We start from the raw sequence: 16,244 nt of genomic DNA, 5'->3' as shown, positions 1-16,244 counted from the left end.
CCAGATTTGAAGCAAAACACACTTTATTCATACCCTATGGTTAAAATGCAACAAAATAAAGAAGAAATTGGAATAACTTAACTCGATTGAAAAACTTAACAGAATAATACATTATTTAATGACTAAATAGTAAGTGTTCAAATATAGTAACATCCCATAAACACACCCTTGGCAAAGGCAAATTCTGTAACATAGGTTGTCTCAAAGGTAATTCTCCAGTCCAGGAGGAAGAACATCAAGAGAAAACTCAGAGAGAGAGAGTGTAGCAGGGAGGGATGTACTGCAGCTCCCAAACCCAGCTTCAAGACCCCAGCAACTGCTACTGAAAAGAATAAAACTAAAACTCCTGTTTCTCTGGGAGCTTACCCCCACCCATTCAGGCTGCTTCTATTGTTCCAACTTTAAAAATAACCCCAAGGCCTCAAGGACTGTTTATGGGCCATGTGTAGACTGATCAGCACCTCTCTCACAACCTTTCCTTATAAACAAAAGACAAAATATGCCTCTTAAAGTCATGGTATTGTCCCAGTTGGAATGTTGTATTAGTCTGTCGACTGTATGGAACTCACACTGTTGTCACATCTACTGTGCACAGAGCTGCAGGACAGTGGTTTGTATCTTGGCAATCTGACTGTACAGAATGCCATTTTAACAAAATCTGCCTTCCAATGTTTGGGTCATTCTGCAGAATCTGCAGATGCTAGAAAATGGCAAATGTGAACTCTGGGGAATGTCTGTTCGCATTACTACGTGTGGGTGTGTGGTGCATTTAACTGGCTGCTGCATTTCCTACATTAGCACACAGATGACACTTCAAGAAATATTCCGCTATCTATAAAGCAGTGTGGGACTTGATAATGTTATGCTTAGCACCATTTAAATGTGTGTTTCTTTTTATTTTAAACAGTGCTGGCTTCCATGTATTACTATGTGGAGAGGGTAGTGAAGAAGGTGTTTGGTACGCTTGCCTTTATTTATCAGGCATTGAATACAGGAGTTGGGAGGTCATGTTGCAGCTGCACAATATATTGGTTTGGCCATTTTTAGAATATTGCGTTCAATTCTGGTCATAGAGTACTCCTTGCTTTCAGAAGGATATTGTGAAACTTGAAAGGGTTCAGAAAAGGTTAACAAGGATGTTGCTGGGGTTGGAGGATCTGAGCTTCCAATAGGGAGAGGCTGAATAGGCCGGGGCTGTTTTCCCTGGAGCGTCAGAGGCTGAGGGGTGACCTTATAGAGGTTTACAAAATTATGAGGGGGCATGAATAGGGTGAGCAGACAAGTTCTTTTCTCTGGGGTGGGGGAGTCCAGAACTAGAGGGCAAAGGTTTAAGGTGAGAGGGGAAAGATATAAAAGGGCCAACTTTTTCACACAGAGGGTGGTGCGTGTATGGAATGAGCTGCCAGAGGAAGTGGTGAGGCTGGTACAATTGCAACATTTAAGAGGCATTTGAATGGGTATATGAATAGGAAGGGTTTGGAGGGATATGGGCCGGGTGCTGGCAGGTGGGACATTTATCGAGTCATAGAGTCATAGAGATGTACAGCAAAGAAACAGACCCTTCGGTCCAACTCGTCCATACCGACCAAATATCCTAAACCAGCGTTTAGATCAGAGTGGTGCTGGAAAAGCACAACAGATCAGGCAGCATCCGAGGAGCAGGAAAATCGATGTTTCAGGCAAAAGCCCTTCATCAGGAATAGATGCAGGGTGCCTCCAGGGTGGAGAGAAAAATGTGGGTGGGGAGGAGGGGGGAGGGGTTGGTGGTTGGGGCTGGGGAGAAGGTAGCAAAGAGTACAATAGGTGAATGGGGGTGGGGATGGAGGTGATAGGTCAGAGAGGAGGGTGGAGTGGATAGGTGGGAAGGAAGATAGGCAGGTAGGACAAGTCATGGGGACAGTGCTGAGCTGGAAGTTTGGAACTGGGGTAAGGTGGGGGGAGGGGAAATGATGAAACTGGTGAAGTCCACATTGATGCCCTGGGGTTGAAGTGTTCCGAGGCAGAAGATGAAGCGTTCTTCCTCCAGGCGTCTGGTGGTGAGGAAGCGGCGATGGAGGAGGGGGTGTTGAACTGTTGATATCCCAACCCAGCTAGTCCCACTTGCCAGCACCTGGCCCATATCTCTCCAAACCCTTCCTATTCATACACCCATCCAGATGCCTTTTCAATGTTGTAATTGTACCAGCCTCCATCACGTCCTCTGACAGCTCATTCCATACACGTACCACCCTCTGCGTGAAAATGTTGCTCCTTAGGTCTCTTTTATATCTTTCCCCTCTCACCCTAAAGCTATGCCCTCTAGTTCTGGGATTAAAAGGCATCTGGATGGGTACATGAATAGGAAGGGTTTAGACGGATATGGGCCAAGTGCTGGCAAATGGGCTTAGATTAGTTTAGGATATCTAGTCAGCAGGGATGAGTTAGATCGAAGGAGTCTGTTTCCGTGCTGTCCATCTCTATGACTCTAAATCTCTAAATCAAGCATCAAACATCATCTCTTACTTTCTCTCCCGCTTTGGAGGCTCTTGTAAGGTTTTCATCAAACCACTGGAGCTGCCCAGCAGGGTCACTGAGATCCACCGTCAGTGCATTCTTGTTGTAGTAGAAGTTTGTGTTCAGGACGATCATTCGCTGTCCTTCCTGATTGAGCAGCTTCTCCGTGTAGAAAGCACCTGCAAGTGAATGCGGCAGGAGGTGATTGCAATCAGCATGCACGTACGGTGGGAAAAGACCAGGCAAGGTTTGGCATGAGGGCAGGCAAGGCTTCAGATGGATAGGTGATAAACACTGGAAGACAGTGGGCAGTAAATTGCCACCTTTTTTTCCTTTTATTTGTTATTGGGATTTGAGCGTTGCTGGCATTTGCCCATCCCTAAATTTCCTTCAGCAGGTTTCGTTCACTGCATAGCCACCTTCCCAACGGAATTTCAACAAATGAGAGGAGACCTTTTTAAAACCTAAGATTTAGAAATGGCTGTTTCTCATCAGGTTCTTCTCTCTGGAAGTTGTATTTTGAACTCTGCCATCTCACCTGGACAATGGGGTTATCTATTCATTAACCTATAAAGTTAAAAATCACACAACACCAGGTTTATAGAACCTAGAACAGAGAACAGTACAGCACAGAATAGGCCCTTCAGCCCACGATGTTGTGCCGACCACTGATCCTCATGTATGCACCCTCAAATTTCTGTGACCATATGCATGTCCAGCAGACTCTTAAATGTCCCCAATGACCTCACTTCCACAACTGCTGCTGGCAATGCATTCCATGCTCTCACAACTCTCTGTGTAAAGAACCCGCCTCTGACATCTCCTCTATACTTTCCTCCAACCAGCTTAAAACTATGACCCCTCGTGTTAGCCATTTCTGCCCTGGGAAATAGTCTCTAGCTATCGACTCTATCTATGCCTCTCATTATCTTGTATACCTCAATCAGGTCCCCTCTCCTGCTCCTTTTCTCCAATGAAAAAAGTCCGAGCTCAGTCAACCTCTCTTCATAAGATAAGCCCTCCAGTCCAGGCAGCATCCTGGTAAACCTCCTCTGAACCCTTTCCAAAGCATCCACATCTTTCCTATAATAGGGCGACCAGAACTGGATGCAGTATTCCAAGTGTGGTCTAACCAAAGTTTTATAGAGCTGCAACAAGATCTCACGACTCTTAAACTCAATCCCCCTGTTAATGAAAGCGAAAATACCATATGCTTTCTTAACAACCCTGTCCACTTGGGTGGCCATTTTAAGGGAACTATGTACCTGCACACCAAGATCCCTCTGTTCCTCCACACTGCCAAGAATCCTATCCTTAATTCTGTACTCAACTTTCAAATTCGACCTTCCAAGATGCATCACCTTGCATTTATCCAGGTTGGACTCCATCTGCCACCTCTCAGCCCATCTCTGCATCCTGTCAATGTCCTGCTGCAGCCTACAACAGCCTTCTATACTGTCAATGACACCTCCAACCTTTGTGTCGTCTGCAAATTTGCTGACCCATCCTTCAATCTCCTCATCCAAGTCATTAATAAAAATTACAATCAGTAGAGGCCCAAGGACAGAGCCCTGTGGAACACCATTCACCACTGACTTCCAGGCAGAATACTTTCCTTCTACTACCACTCGTTCTCTTCTGTTGGCCAGCCAATTCTGTATCCAAACACCTAAGTTCCCCTGTATCCCATTCCTCCTGACCTTCTGAATGAGCCTACCATGGGGAACCTTATCAAATGCCTTGCTGAAGTCCATATACACCACATCCACAGCTCGACCCTCATCAACTTTTCTAGTCACATCCTCAAAGAACTCGATAAGGTTTGTGAGGCATGACCTGTGCCTCACAAAGCTGTGCTGACTGCATTTAATCAAGCCATGCTCTTCCAGATGGTCATAAATCCTATTCCTCAGAATCCTTTCTAACACCTTGCAGACGACAGATGTGAGACTTACTGGTCTGTAATTGCCGGGGATTTCCCTATTTCCTTTCTTGAAGAGAGGAATTGCATTTGCCTCTCTCCAGTCCTCAGGTACGACTCCAGTGGAGAGTGAGGATGCAAAGATCTTCGCAAGTGGCGAAGCAATTGATTTTCTAGTTTCCCAAAGCAGCCGAGGTGAAATCTGGTCCGGGCCTGGCGATTTCTCAATCTTAATGTTTGACAAAATTTTCAGCACGTCAGCTTCCTCTATCTCTATCCATTCCAGCATGCACACCTGCTCTTCAAAGGTTTCATTCACTACAAAGTTATTTCTTTCGTAAAGACAGAAGCAAAAAACTCATTTAGGGCTTCCCCTACCTCCTCAGACTCCACACACAAATTCCCTATGCTATCCCTGATCGGCCCTACTCTCTCTTTGACCATTCTCTTATTCCTCACATAAGTGTAAAATGCCTTTGTGTTCTCCCTAATCCATTCTGCCAAACCTTTCTCGTGCCCCTTCCTGGCTCTCCTCAGACCATTTTTAAGCTCCTTCCTCGCCTGTCTGTAATCCTGTAGAGCTGGGCTTGACCCTAGCTTCCTCCACCTTATGTAAGCTACCTTCTTCCTTTTGACGAGAAGCTCCACCACTCCCGTCATCCAAGGTTCCTTTATCTTACCCCTTCTTGCCTGTCTCAGAGGGGCATAGTTATTCATCACTCACAACAACTGTTCCTTAAACAGTCTCCACATGTCTATAATACCTTTACCATGGAACAATTGCTCCCAATCCATGCTTCCTAACTCATGTCTAACCGCATCATAGTTTCCTCTTCCCCAATTAAATATCCTCCCATTTTGCCTAATCCTCTCCTTCTCCATAGCTATGTAGAATGTGAGGCAGTTGTGGTCACTATCACCAAAATGCTCTCCCACCACAAGATCTGATATCTGTCCCGGCTCGTTTCCGAGCACCAAGTCTAGAATGGCCTCTCCCCTCGTTGGCCTGTCAACGTACTGAGTTAGGAAACCCTCCTGAACATACCTTACAAAAACGGCTCCATTCAAATCTTCTGCTTGAAGGAGGTTCCAATCAATATTGGGAAAGTTAAAGTCACCCATTACAACAATCCTACTACGTCCACACTTTTCCAAAATCTGCCGACCTATCCTTTCTTCCATCTCCCTGCTGCTATTGTGGGGCCTGTAGTAAACCCCTAACGAGGTGACTGCTCCCTTGCTGTTCCTAATTTCCACCCATACTGACTCAGTAGGCAGATCTTCCTCGACAATGGAAGCTTCTGTAGCTGTGATACCCTCTCTGATTAGTAGTGCTACACCCCCTCCTCTTTCCCCCCCCCTCCCTATTCTTTTTAAATGCTCTAAACCCTGGAACATCCAGCAACCATTCCTGCCCCTGAGAAACCCCTGTCTCAGTTATGGCCACACCATCATAGCACCAGCTTTTGGAGTGCTGCTCCTTCATTGGGTGGTTGTAACCTGTGGATAGAGAAATAGAGTTGTACAGCACGGAAACAGACCCTTCAGTCCAACTCGTCCATGCTGACCAGATATCCTAAATTAATCTAGTCCCATTTGCCAGCACTTGGCCCTTATCCCTCTCAACCCTTTCTATTAAAAACCCATCCAGATGCCTTTTAAATGTTGTAATTGTACCAGCCTCCATCACTTCCTCTGGCAGCTCATTCCATACACACCGAACAACCGGTGTGTATGGAATTTGGGCGGCACGGTGGCACAGTGGTTAGCACTGCTGCCTTACAGCGCCGGTAACCTGGGTTCAATTCCCGCCTCAGGTGACTGACTGTGTGGAGTTTGCACGTTCTCCCGTGTCTGCGTGGGTTTCCTCCGGGTGCTCCGGTTTCCTCCCACAGTCCAAAGATGTGCACGTTAGGTGAATTGCCCATTCTAAATTCCCCATAGTGTTAGGTAAGTGGTAAATGTAGGGTTATGGGTGGGTTGCGCTTCGGCGGGTCGGTGTGGACTTGTTGGGCCGAAGGGCCTGTTTCCACACTGTAATCTAATCTAATCTAACCCAAAAGGCCTCCACAAATTCTCCTCCGATGTGGTCGACGATGCTCTCCACCGCATCGTCCCCTCCCACTCCACCAACGACATACTGGTCCTTGGCCTCCTTCATCGCCAGACCATGGCAACATGACGCCTGGAGGAAGAGCGCCTCATCTTCCACCTAGGAACCCTCAAACCACAAGGGATGAATGCAGATTTCTTCACCTTCCTCATTTCCCCTCCCCCCACCTTATCTCAGTCCCAACCCTCAGACTCAGCACCGCCTTCTTGACCTGCAATCTTCTTCCTGACCTCTCCACCCCCAACCCCTCACCGGCCTATCACTCTCACCCTAACCTCCTTCCACCTATCGCATTCCCAGTGTCCCTTCTCCCTCCTTTTTATCTAAGCCTGCTTGGCACATCTTCCTCATTCCTGAAGAAGGGCTTATGCCCGAAACGTCGATTCTCCTGCTCCTTGGATGCTGCCTGACCTGCTGCGCTTTTCCAGCAACACATTTTCAGCTCTGATCTCCAGCATCTGCAGTCCTCACTTTCTCCTAAACCTCTATAAAGTCGCCCCTCAGCCTCTGACGCTCCAGGGAAAACAGCCCCAGCCTGTTCAGCCTCTCCCTATAGGTCAAACCTCCAACCCTGGCAATATCCTTGTAAATCTTTTCTGAACCTTTTCAAGGTAGGGGGCAGGGAGAAGATGCAGCACTTGAGGCAAAATGCTTCACAAGTAGCTTAACCAACGTGACGTCTTGGCTTGTTTGTCAGGGTGTCGGGGCAGGGGCGTAACACCTGGGATGTTTTATGCAGAGGTTAAAATTGAAAGCATTCACGTCAGAACTCCAGACGTGAAAACCCGATACCTTTCTGGAAAGTGGGGACTGATGCTGCTTCCAACCACTGGGTCCACAGCTCTGCAGTTTGATTGTAGAGCACATGGCCATTCGCAGGAAACTGGCTCTTTGGATGAATATCATGGTTCCCCATTGCCGCATAAACCTTGGTGTCTGAGTGAGGAATAATAAATAAATCATGAACATCTCTAATTTGGACAATCAGCCAAACCGATTTCCAGATTTGGACTGATTTCTCTTGACCGAGTTCTAATATATTACAATTTTTTTTTTTAGATTACTTACAGTGTGGAAACAGGCCCTTCGGCCCAACAAGTCCACACCGCCCCGCCGAAGCGTTTATTACTGTCTATTATAGCATGCAGCATCATAGGGAGGTGTGCCCTTCAATCCCTCATCCAGGTGGTTGTCTTTATGAATAGGCCCAGACAGCACAATGGTAAAAGCAAACAAAGGGCATGGATGGCTCAGTGGTTAGCACTGCTGCCTCACCGCACCCAGGTTCATTCTAGCCTCAGGTGACTGCCTGTGTGGAGTTTGCATGTTCTCCCTGTGTCTGTGTGGGTCTCCTTCCACAGTCCAAAGATATGACGTGGATAGTCAGATTTTTTTTTCCCATGGCGGAAATGGCTATCATGAGGGAGCATAATTTTAAAGTGATTGGAGGGAGGTTTAGGGGAGATGTCAGAGGTAGGTTCTTTACACAGTGAGTGGGGGGAGGGGGGTGTGTGTGTGTGTGTGTGGAATGCACTGCCAGCGGTGGTAGTAGAGTCAGATACATTAGAGACATTTAAGCGATTCTTGGATTGGAACATGGAAGATAGTACAATGAAGGGTATGTAGATTAGTCTGACCTTAGAGTAGGATAAAAGGCCAGTACAACATTGAGGGCCAAAGGGCCTGTACTGTTCTATGTTCTATGTGCAGGTTAGGGGGAATTGGCTATGCTAAATTGCTCGTAGTGTCCAGGGATAGCAGGCTAGTGGGGTTAGCCATGAGGGAATGCAGGGTTATAGGGGAGGTGGGTCTGTGTGAGGTATTCATCAGAGGGTTGGTGTGGGCTGAATGGCCTGCTGTAGGGTTTCTATGATTGGGATGGGACAGTCACCCTTAAGCCTTGTTCTGGCTTCGTTTCAACACCTACAGGAATGCACACTGCACAAGCCACATGGTAGCAGTGGGGATGTTAGTCCAATTGGCGACAGCAAGGAAATTTCTACCACTCTCTCCAGCGTTTTGTTTGGTCTCCATTTTTAAAAAGTCATTAGACGGAATATAGAATGGAGATTTGCCCTTCACTCTTGTGTCCTGTACAGTGAGTAGCTGAGCCAGGAACACCAAGCAGACTCACACGGTGACAGTAGAGTTGACCGTAATTTCCCTGGGCCTGCCCCAAAGAGCAAGAAATGGATTCAGCGGTTTTACTCTTTATTGTTCTCTGGGATTTTACACTCTTCAAGTCAAAGTAAAATCAGGCTTTCTTTGCGATATCCACCACAGTTTGCTTTGGCCAGCATTGGGAACCTCTCTCCCTGTTGTAGTCAGACATAGGAGCAGATGTAGGCCATTCCGCCCATCAAGTCAACTTCACCATTCAACGAGATGACAGCTGATCTGATAATCCTCAACTCCAATTCGTTGTCCTATTCACAAAACTCTGCATTTCCTTGGAGATTTAAGATCTGTCTTTCTTAGCCTTGAGTACACTTAATGTCCCAGCCTCTACAGCCCTCGCTGGCAAAGATTTCCACAGATTTTCTAACCTCAAAGAAAAAGAATCTTTCTTATCTCTGTTTTAAATAGGCAATCCCTTACTCTGAGGTCATGCCCTCAGGTCTGAAAATCTCCCACAAGAGGAATCAACTTTCTCCATCTCCGCTGTCAAGTCCCCTTGTATGCTTTAATAAAGCCTCCTCTTATTCTCAGGCAGCATGGTGGTTAGCACTGCTGCCTCACAGGGAGCTGGGTTCAATTCCAGCCTCGGGCGACTGTCTGTGTGGAGTTTGCACATTCTCCCCTTGTCTGCGTGGGTTTCCTCTGGGTGCTTCAGTTTCCTCCCACTGTCCAAAGATGTGCAGGTTAGGTGCATTAGCCATGCTAAATTGCCCAATGTGTTAGGGGTAAATGTAGAGTAATAGAATAAGGGAATGGGTTTGGGTGGGAAACTCTTCGGAGGGCCAGTGTGGACTTGTTGGGACGAAGGGCCTGTTTCCACACTGCAGGGATTCTATGATCTATGATTCTCCTAAACTCCAATGACTGCAGACCCAATCTCTCCTCGTAAGGCAGCCTCTCCATACCTCGGACCAGCCTAATAACAGCCTCCAATGTCAGTATGATTTTCTTGAGATAAGGGGTAATATTCATAATATTCCAGCTGTGGTCTGAATAGCGGCTTCAATAATTTCAGCAAAACCTCCCTATTTTTATACTCCATTCTCTTTGAAATAAAGACCACCATTCCATTTGCCATTCCTGTTTCCTACTGCATTTGTCCACTAGTTTTTTTCACCCACGGTTTTTCACTAGTTTTTAGTTCATTCCACCCACAAACCACCCTCTGTGTAAAAAAAAATTGCCCCTCATGTCTTTATTTTAATCTTTCTCCTCTCACTTTAAAAATGTGCCCCCCCAGTCCTGAAAAAACCCCACCCTGGGGAAATGACACCTGCCATTCACCTCATCTATACCTCGCATTATTTTATGCAGGTATAATCGCTGGAATGCGATTGATGAATTGGGGACACTGTTTCTAACGCGTGTTAAAACGTGTGTTGGTTGTAACATTTAAAGCACTGTTTCTAAAGCGGGCATTTTCAATAATGTGAGGTTGCACAAGAACACAACCATCGCGCTAAAGAAAAACCACCAGTAAACCTCTATAAGGTCACCTCTCAACCTCTGACATATACTCACTTTCCTCATTGTCAATAATTGTGGCCCCATTGACATTGTGCTTTCTATTTGTTGGCATTAACACTTGGGAGCCCTTGGCATTTTGTTGTCCATTGCTTTTTTTGCTGGGTTCATTTGTGTACTTTCTGAGCAATGATCTCTCCTGCCTGTTGGTGGCTAGCAGAGGAGCAGAACTTTGGGACATTGCCTGTCATTTCAGCTCCTGTCCATCAGAGACCTTGACAACGTGAGCACTCACCTGGGAAGACTTGCTGTATGAGCTGTGAGACATTCCCAATTATCCTCAGCACTGCTTCCTCACTGAGTTGTTCATTAGGGATGTGTGGAGTGTCATCTCTGCACAAGAAGGGAATAGATCTTGGACATTAATCACACACTGGATCGAAGGAAGATTCAGTTAGTCTTCTAATTAAATAAACATTCTAATCTGGACAGAGTGCGTCCCCATTTTGGAAAGTTAACACGACAACCTTTTCACACAGAGAGTGGTGCATGTATGGAATGAGAAAGTGGTGGAAGCTGGTACAATTACAACATTTAAAAGGCATCTGGATGGGTGTATAAATAGAAAGGGCTTAGAGGGATGTGCAGCAAATACTGGCAAATGGGATTAGATTAATTTAGGAAACCTGGTCAACATAGATGTGTTGGACCAAAGGGTCTGTTTCCGTGCCCTATGACTCTGGCTCTATGGTCCTGCTGTATTTCTTACAATACAACCAATCAGGATGGAGAAGGTAAACCCAGAACAATACTGTCATAGGGCCCTAGGCAGTGAGACACTCTCAGGGTTATAAAGGACCAGCCGAGGACAGGTACCAGGAGGTAGTCTTCTCCAGAGATCTACAGCTGCCACAATTTGCCAGGAAGGGTGAGTCATTTCACTACACCAGACTGGAGGAGATAATTAGATGTTGTCACCATTGTATAGAATCATGTAGAAGCAGGCCATTTGGCCCAACAAGTCCACACCATCCCTCTGAAGAGCAGCCCACCCAGAGCCTCCAATCCCCATCCCTGTAACCCAGCATTTCGACTGGGACAACACTACTATTATAGGACAAGCCAAACAGAGAACAGCCAGGGAATTCCTAGAGGCATGGCACTCATCCACAGATTCAATCAATAAGCACATCGACCTGGACCCAATATTCCGGCCACTGCAGCGGACAGCTGGAACTGACAACCGGAAGTGGCAGGTCAAATCACTATAAATGCCGGAGGAAAGATCACAGAAGCGCTTCACAGGAGGCTCCCAAGCACTGAGGATGTCACCTAGACAGGGGACGAAACGTCTGCAACACAAATTCCCAGCTCGGCGATCACAACCACAACAGCATTTCCCATGGTTAACCACCCAACCTGCACATCCCTGAGCACTATGGGGCAATTTAGCATGGCTAATCCACCCTAACCTGCACATCTTTGGACTGTGGGAGGAAACCGGAGCACCCGGAGGAAACCCATACCAGGAGAATGTGCAAACTCCACACAGACAGTCACTTGAGGCTGGGATTGAACCTGGGTCCCTGGCGCTGTGAGGCAGCAGTGCTAACCACTGTGCCAACGTGGTCAAAGTCTCAATTTTCCTTCCATCTCCAAGAATGCCTCTTAGTATTAGCATTGGCTTGTAGTGGAAAGATTTAGAAGGTTATCCCATATTATGCTTGTGCACTGGAGGGAATCTGTGAGAAGCTATTCCTAGCCCTGAACTTCAAGAAACCTGGACAGGAAATCATTGTCACTGTTGGTGACTTGCACTCAGTGTGGGGGAAGGGCAGCTGATGAATGTGGAACAGATTGGTGTCAACAATGGGATTTGACGCCCACTCTGGTTGTGGTGCCTCCTTGGCATTTCAATGGTGGCGGTCATGGTGCAGTGGATTAGACGTGGCATCAGAAATACAACTCAAGAAGCAACAGCAGATAAAGCTTCGAGAATGGTACAAGGTGAGCCGTATCCACCTTATTCTCTATTAATTCAGGAACTCCTCTCTTCCTACAAGGGTCACATACTCACACACAGTCATCCCTGTGTATTTACCCTGTCCAAATGATGAAGTTAGGACGTGGGAAGATAGCCTTCATGGAATGGATCGACGAATTGATCAGAGTCCAGGGAGAGTCACAAAGATAATCCCCCCAAATCCCCGGATTGTTCACGGGCTCTGATGAAGAAGGACACACAGCCGATGGGTTGTCAGTAACACGGTAATCCGGATCCCAGTGCACATCGGTGATGTGCCAGAAATAACCTGAAAGCAAACAAATGAACATCTCGTCAATAAAGGGACCAATGCTCCTCTGAGTTGCTGGCCCAGTACCTGATGTTTGAGCCCAGTTTAAAGTAATGAATACAGTTACATGAATTCAATTCGCTCGCAGTCTCCGACCAACATGACGGTCGCATTCTGAGGCAGAAACTTGAAGGCAATCAAAAGCCTGACACTCCCACTGCAGTACTGAGGGAGTGTAGCACTGGCACGGTGCAGTACTGAGGGAGTGTAGCACTGGCACGATGCAGTACTGAGGGAGTGTAGCACTGGCACGGTGCAGTACTGAGGGAGTGTAGCACTGGCACGATGCAGTACTGAGGGAGTGTAGCACTGGCACGGTGCAGTACTGAGGGAGTGTAGCACTGGCACGGTGCTGTACTGAGGGAGTGTAGCACTGGCACGGTGCTGTACTGAGGGAGTGTAGCACTGGCACGGTGCAGTACTGAGGGAGTGTAGCACTGGCACGATGCTGTACTGAGGGAGTGTAGCACTGGCACGGTGCTGTACTGAGGGAGTGTAGCACTGGCACGGTGCAGTACTGAGGGAGTGTAGCACTGGCACAGTGCAGTACTGAGGGAGTGTAGCACTGGCACGGTGCAGTACTGAGGGAGTGTAGCACTGGCACGGTGCAGTACTGAGGGAGTGTAGCACTGGCACGGTGCAGTACTGAGGGAGTGTAGCACTGGCACGGTGCAGTACTGAGGGAGTATAGCACTGGCACGGTGCAGTACTGAGGGAGTGTAGCACTGGCACGGTGCAGTACTGAGGGAGTCTAGCCCTGGCACAGTGCAGTAATGAGGGAGTGTAGCACTGGCACAGTGCAGTACTGAGAGAGTGTAGCACTGGCACGATGCTGTACTGAGTGAGTGTAGCACTGGCACAGTGCAGTACTGAGGGAGTGTAGCACTGGCACAGTGCAGTACTGAGGGAGTGTAGCACTGGCACGGTGCAGTACTGAGGGAGTATAGCACTGGCACAGTGCAGTACTGAGGGAGTGTAGCACTGGCATGGTGCAGTACTGAGGGAGTATAGCACTGGCACAGTGCAGTACTGAGGAGTGTAGCACTGGCACGGTGCTGTACTGAGGGAGTGTAGCACTGGCACGGTGCAGTACTGAGGGAGTATAGCACTGGCACAGTGCAGTACTGAGGGAGTATAGCACTGGCACAGTGCAGTACTGAGGGAGTGTAGCACTGGCACGGTGCAGTACTGAGGGAGTGTAGCACTGGCACGGTGCAGTACTGAGGGAGTGTAGCACTGGCACGGTGCTGTACTGAGGGAGTGTAGCACTGGCACGGTGCAGTACTGAGGGAGTGTAGCACTGGCACGGTGCTGTACTAAGGGAGTGTAGCACTGGCACAGTGCTGTACTGAGCGAGTGTAGCACTGGCACAGTGCAGTACTGAGGGAGTGTAGCACTGGCATGGTGCTGTACTAAGGGAGTGTAGCACTGGCACGGTGCTGTACTGAGCGAGTGTAGCACTGGCACAGTGCAGTACTGAGGGAGTGTAGCACTGGCATGGTGCTGTACTAAGGGAGTGTAGCACTCCGAGGAGCGGGCGAATTGACGTTTTGGGCATAAGCCCTTCATCAGGAAATGTTGACTGTCCTGCTCCTCGGATGCTGCCTGACCTGCCGTGCTTTTCCAGTACCACACTCTCTAACCTGGTGGGAATAGTTTATCTTCATCTACTCTGTCTTTTCCTGTTATTATCTTGAAGACTTTGATCAGATCACCCCTTAACTTTCTCAACTCGAGAGAAAGCAGGCCAAATTTGTATCACCTCTCTTCACAACTCAACCCCTCATAACTTAAGTTCCCTTTAAAACAAATGCACACATTTACACTTCATGGTGAACCCAGGAGGTGGACACAATCCACCGTGTACTGGGCTCACTACTGCAAAAAGTTAAGCATTGCCTGGAAATGTGGTCGAGGGTGAGTCAACTGAGCCATTCAAGAGGGGTATTGGATGATGTTTTTGGGTAATAACAGTGTGCAGAGAGATGGAGGAAAGGCAGGAGATTGGCACGGGGTAATGGAGATGGGGTTTGACAATTGATACAGCACTGGGCACAATGGGCCAAATGACCTCATTTTGCATTATAATCGGGGCGGCACGGTGGCGCAGTGGTTAGCACTGCTGCCTCACAGCTCCAGGGACCCGGGTTTGATTCCAGCCTCGGGTGGCTGTCTGTGTGGAGTTTGCACATTCTCCCCGTGTCTGTGTGGGTTTCCTCCCGCAGTCCAAGGATGTGCACGTGAGGGTGGAATGGCCCGTGCTGAATTACCCCATAGTGCCCAGGGTTGGGTAGGCTTGGTGGATTAGTCCATGGGAAATGCAGGGTTTTAGGGTAAAGGAGTCTGGGTGCCATACCCTTCAGAGGGTCTGTGCAGTCATTGGTGGGCTGAATGGCCTGTTCCTGCAATTGCTCCTCAAATGGGCCATTTCAGAGGACAATGTTGCGAGTGTGGTGCTGGAAAAGCACAGCAGGTCAGGCAGCATCCGAGGAGCAGGGGAATCAGGCCGGAGCCCTTCATCAGGAATTCCTGCTCCTCGGATGCTCCGGACCTGCTGTGCTTTTCCAGCAGCACACTCTTAACTCTGACCTCTAGCATCTGCAGACCTCACTGTCTCCTAGTTCACTTCAGAAGGTAGTTAAGAGCCAACCACATTGCTGTGGGTCAGGAGCCAGGTGTAGGCCAAACCAGGCAGATTCCCTCCCTGAAAGACTATTCCTCTGGTCCTTCTCAATGCTACTGGTTGCCCACACTCCAAGTTGCCCAGGGAGTGACACACCTTCTCTCAGGTTCCATTCTCACCTGTGGAAGACAGAGCGACGGCAGAATTCACCAACAACAGCAACAAACTGAAGACAGGCATGGCAGACAGCAGCCAGGGATTTCTGAAGTTCACCCTTACTCCCTGGACTCTGCCCTGCGGCTGAAAGGGGAGTCTGACGTTGTACAGAGAGCGAGAGAGAGAGAGAGAGAGAGAGCAGCTGAAATGTACAGCAAGGTTTCCCCACCTCGTCTTCCCACCCCGAGAGTCTGTTAAACCCAGAGGGGTGTGTACAAGTCTGGGTGGATCTGAGCTTTCTGAGGGGTAGTTTTCATCACTCCCCAGCACCAGTCTCCATCCAGGTTCAGGGGTTGCAAAGGACGTGATTTTTAAGGAAATGAAATTTCTGTTTGTGGGTTGTCGTGGGATTGAATCCGGGACAATCCCCAGCTGGTCATCAAAACACACACACACACGGGAACACTGGGATAGATACTAACACACTGGAAGGAAGAGAGAGACAGTGGGATTGGAAAGGCTGAAACAAACCAGAAAGGTATGAAATACACAAATCTAGGGAAATCTCTACACTGCAGGGGAAAACATACTGACAATACATTAGGTCAGGGAGAGGCTCTGACAGAGAGGGAGGTGCAGTTACCAGGATGTACTGACAGTCAGTTTAAATTTAAGTGAGGCGTGTATTTGGAGTTTGACCGTGGAGGTTAGTGTGTACAAAACAGATACTGTCAGATATAAACATCCTAATTATTGATCCATCAGGCCAGAATTTGCTGTCAATGTGATAATGCTATGCTGTATGCAAGTCAGGAAGTGATCAGGTTACCCACTTAGCAAACTATCTTCGATGTATCTTCACAACCTTGCCCCTTACCTGAGGCAGGGAGACACAGGAGGTAGGAACAGGAATAGGCCATCTGGCCCCTCGAGCCTGCATTC

The 16,244-nt window shown here is 48.0% G+C and overlaps 1 protein-coding gene across 1 annotated transcript in view; it reads right to left on the bottom strand.

Annotated features, from left to right (window-relative positions):
• Positions 1–15,459, bottom strand: part of smpdl3b (sphingomyelin phosphodiesterase acid like 3B) — a 28,012-nt gene extending 12,553 nt beyond the window's left edge. Inside the window, exons 1-5 of the mRNA XM_072591161.1 lie at positions 15,326–15,459; positions 12,271–12,481; positions 10,465–10,562; positions 7,320–7,463; positions 2,503–2,672 (exon numbers count right to left, since the gene is read on the bottom strand). Of these exons, the coding sequence (XP_072447262.1) occupies positions 2,503–2,672; positions 7,320–7,463; positions 10,465–10,562; positions 12,271–12,481; positions 15,326–15,386 (684 nt within the window). The 5' untranslated portion in view covers positions 15,387–15,459. The remainder of the gene's footprint in view (positions 1–2,502; positions 2,673–7,319; positions 7,464–10,464; positions 10,563–12,270; positions 12,482–15,325) is intronic.
• Positions 15,460–16,244: the final 785 nt, after the last annotated feature.

This window comes from Chiloscyllium punctatum, chromosome 20, assembly GCF_047496795.1.
Source record: "Chiloscyllium punctatum isolate Juve2018m chromosome 20, sChiPun1.3, whole genome shotgun sequence".
NCBI classification, from domain to species: Eukaryota; Metazoa; Chordata; class Chondrichthyes; order Orectolobiformes; family Hemiscylliidae; genus Chiloscyllium; species Chiloscyllium punctatum.
Note: the sequence above shows the minus strand (reverse complement) of the source record. Positions and strands in the feature narration are given on the sequence as shown.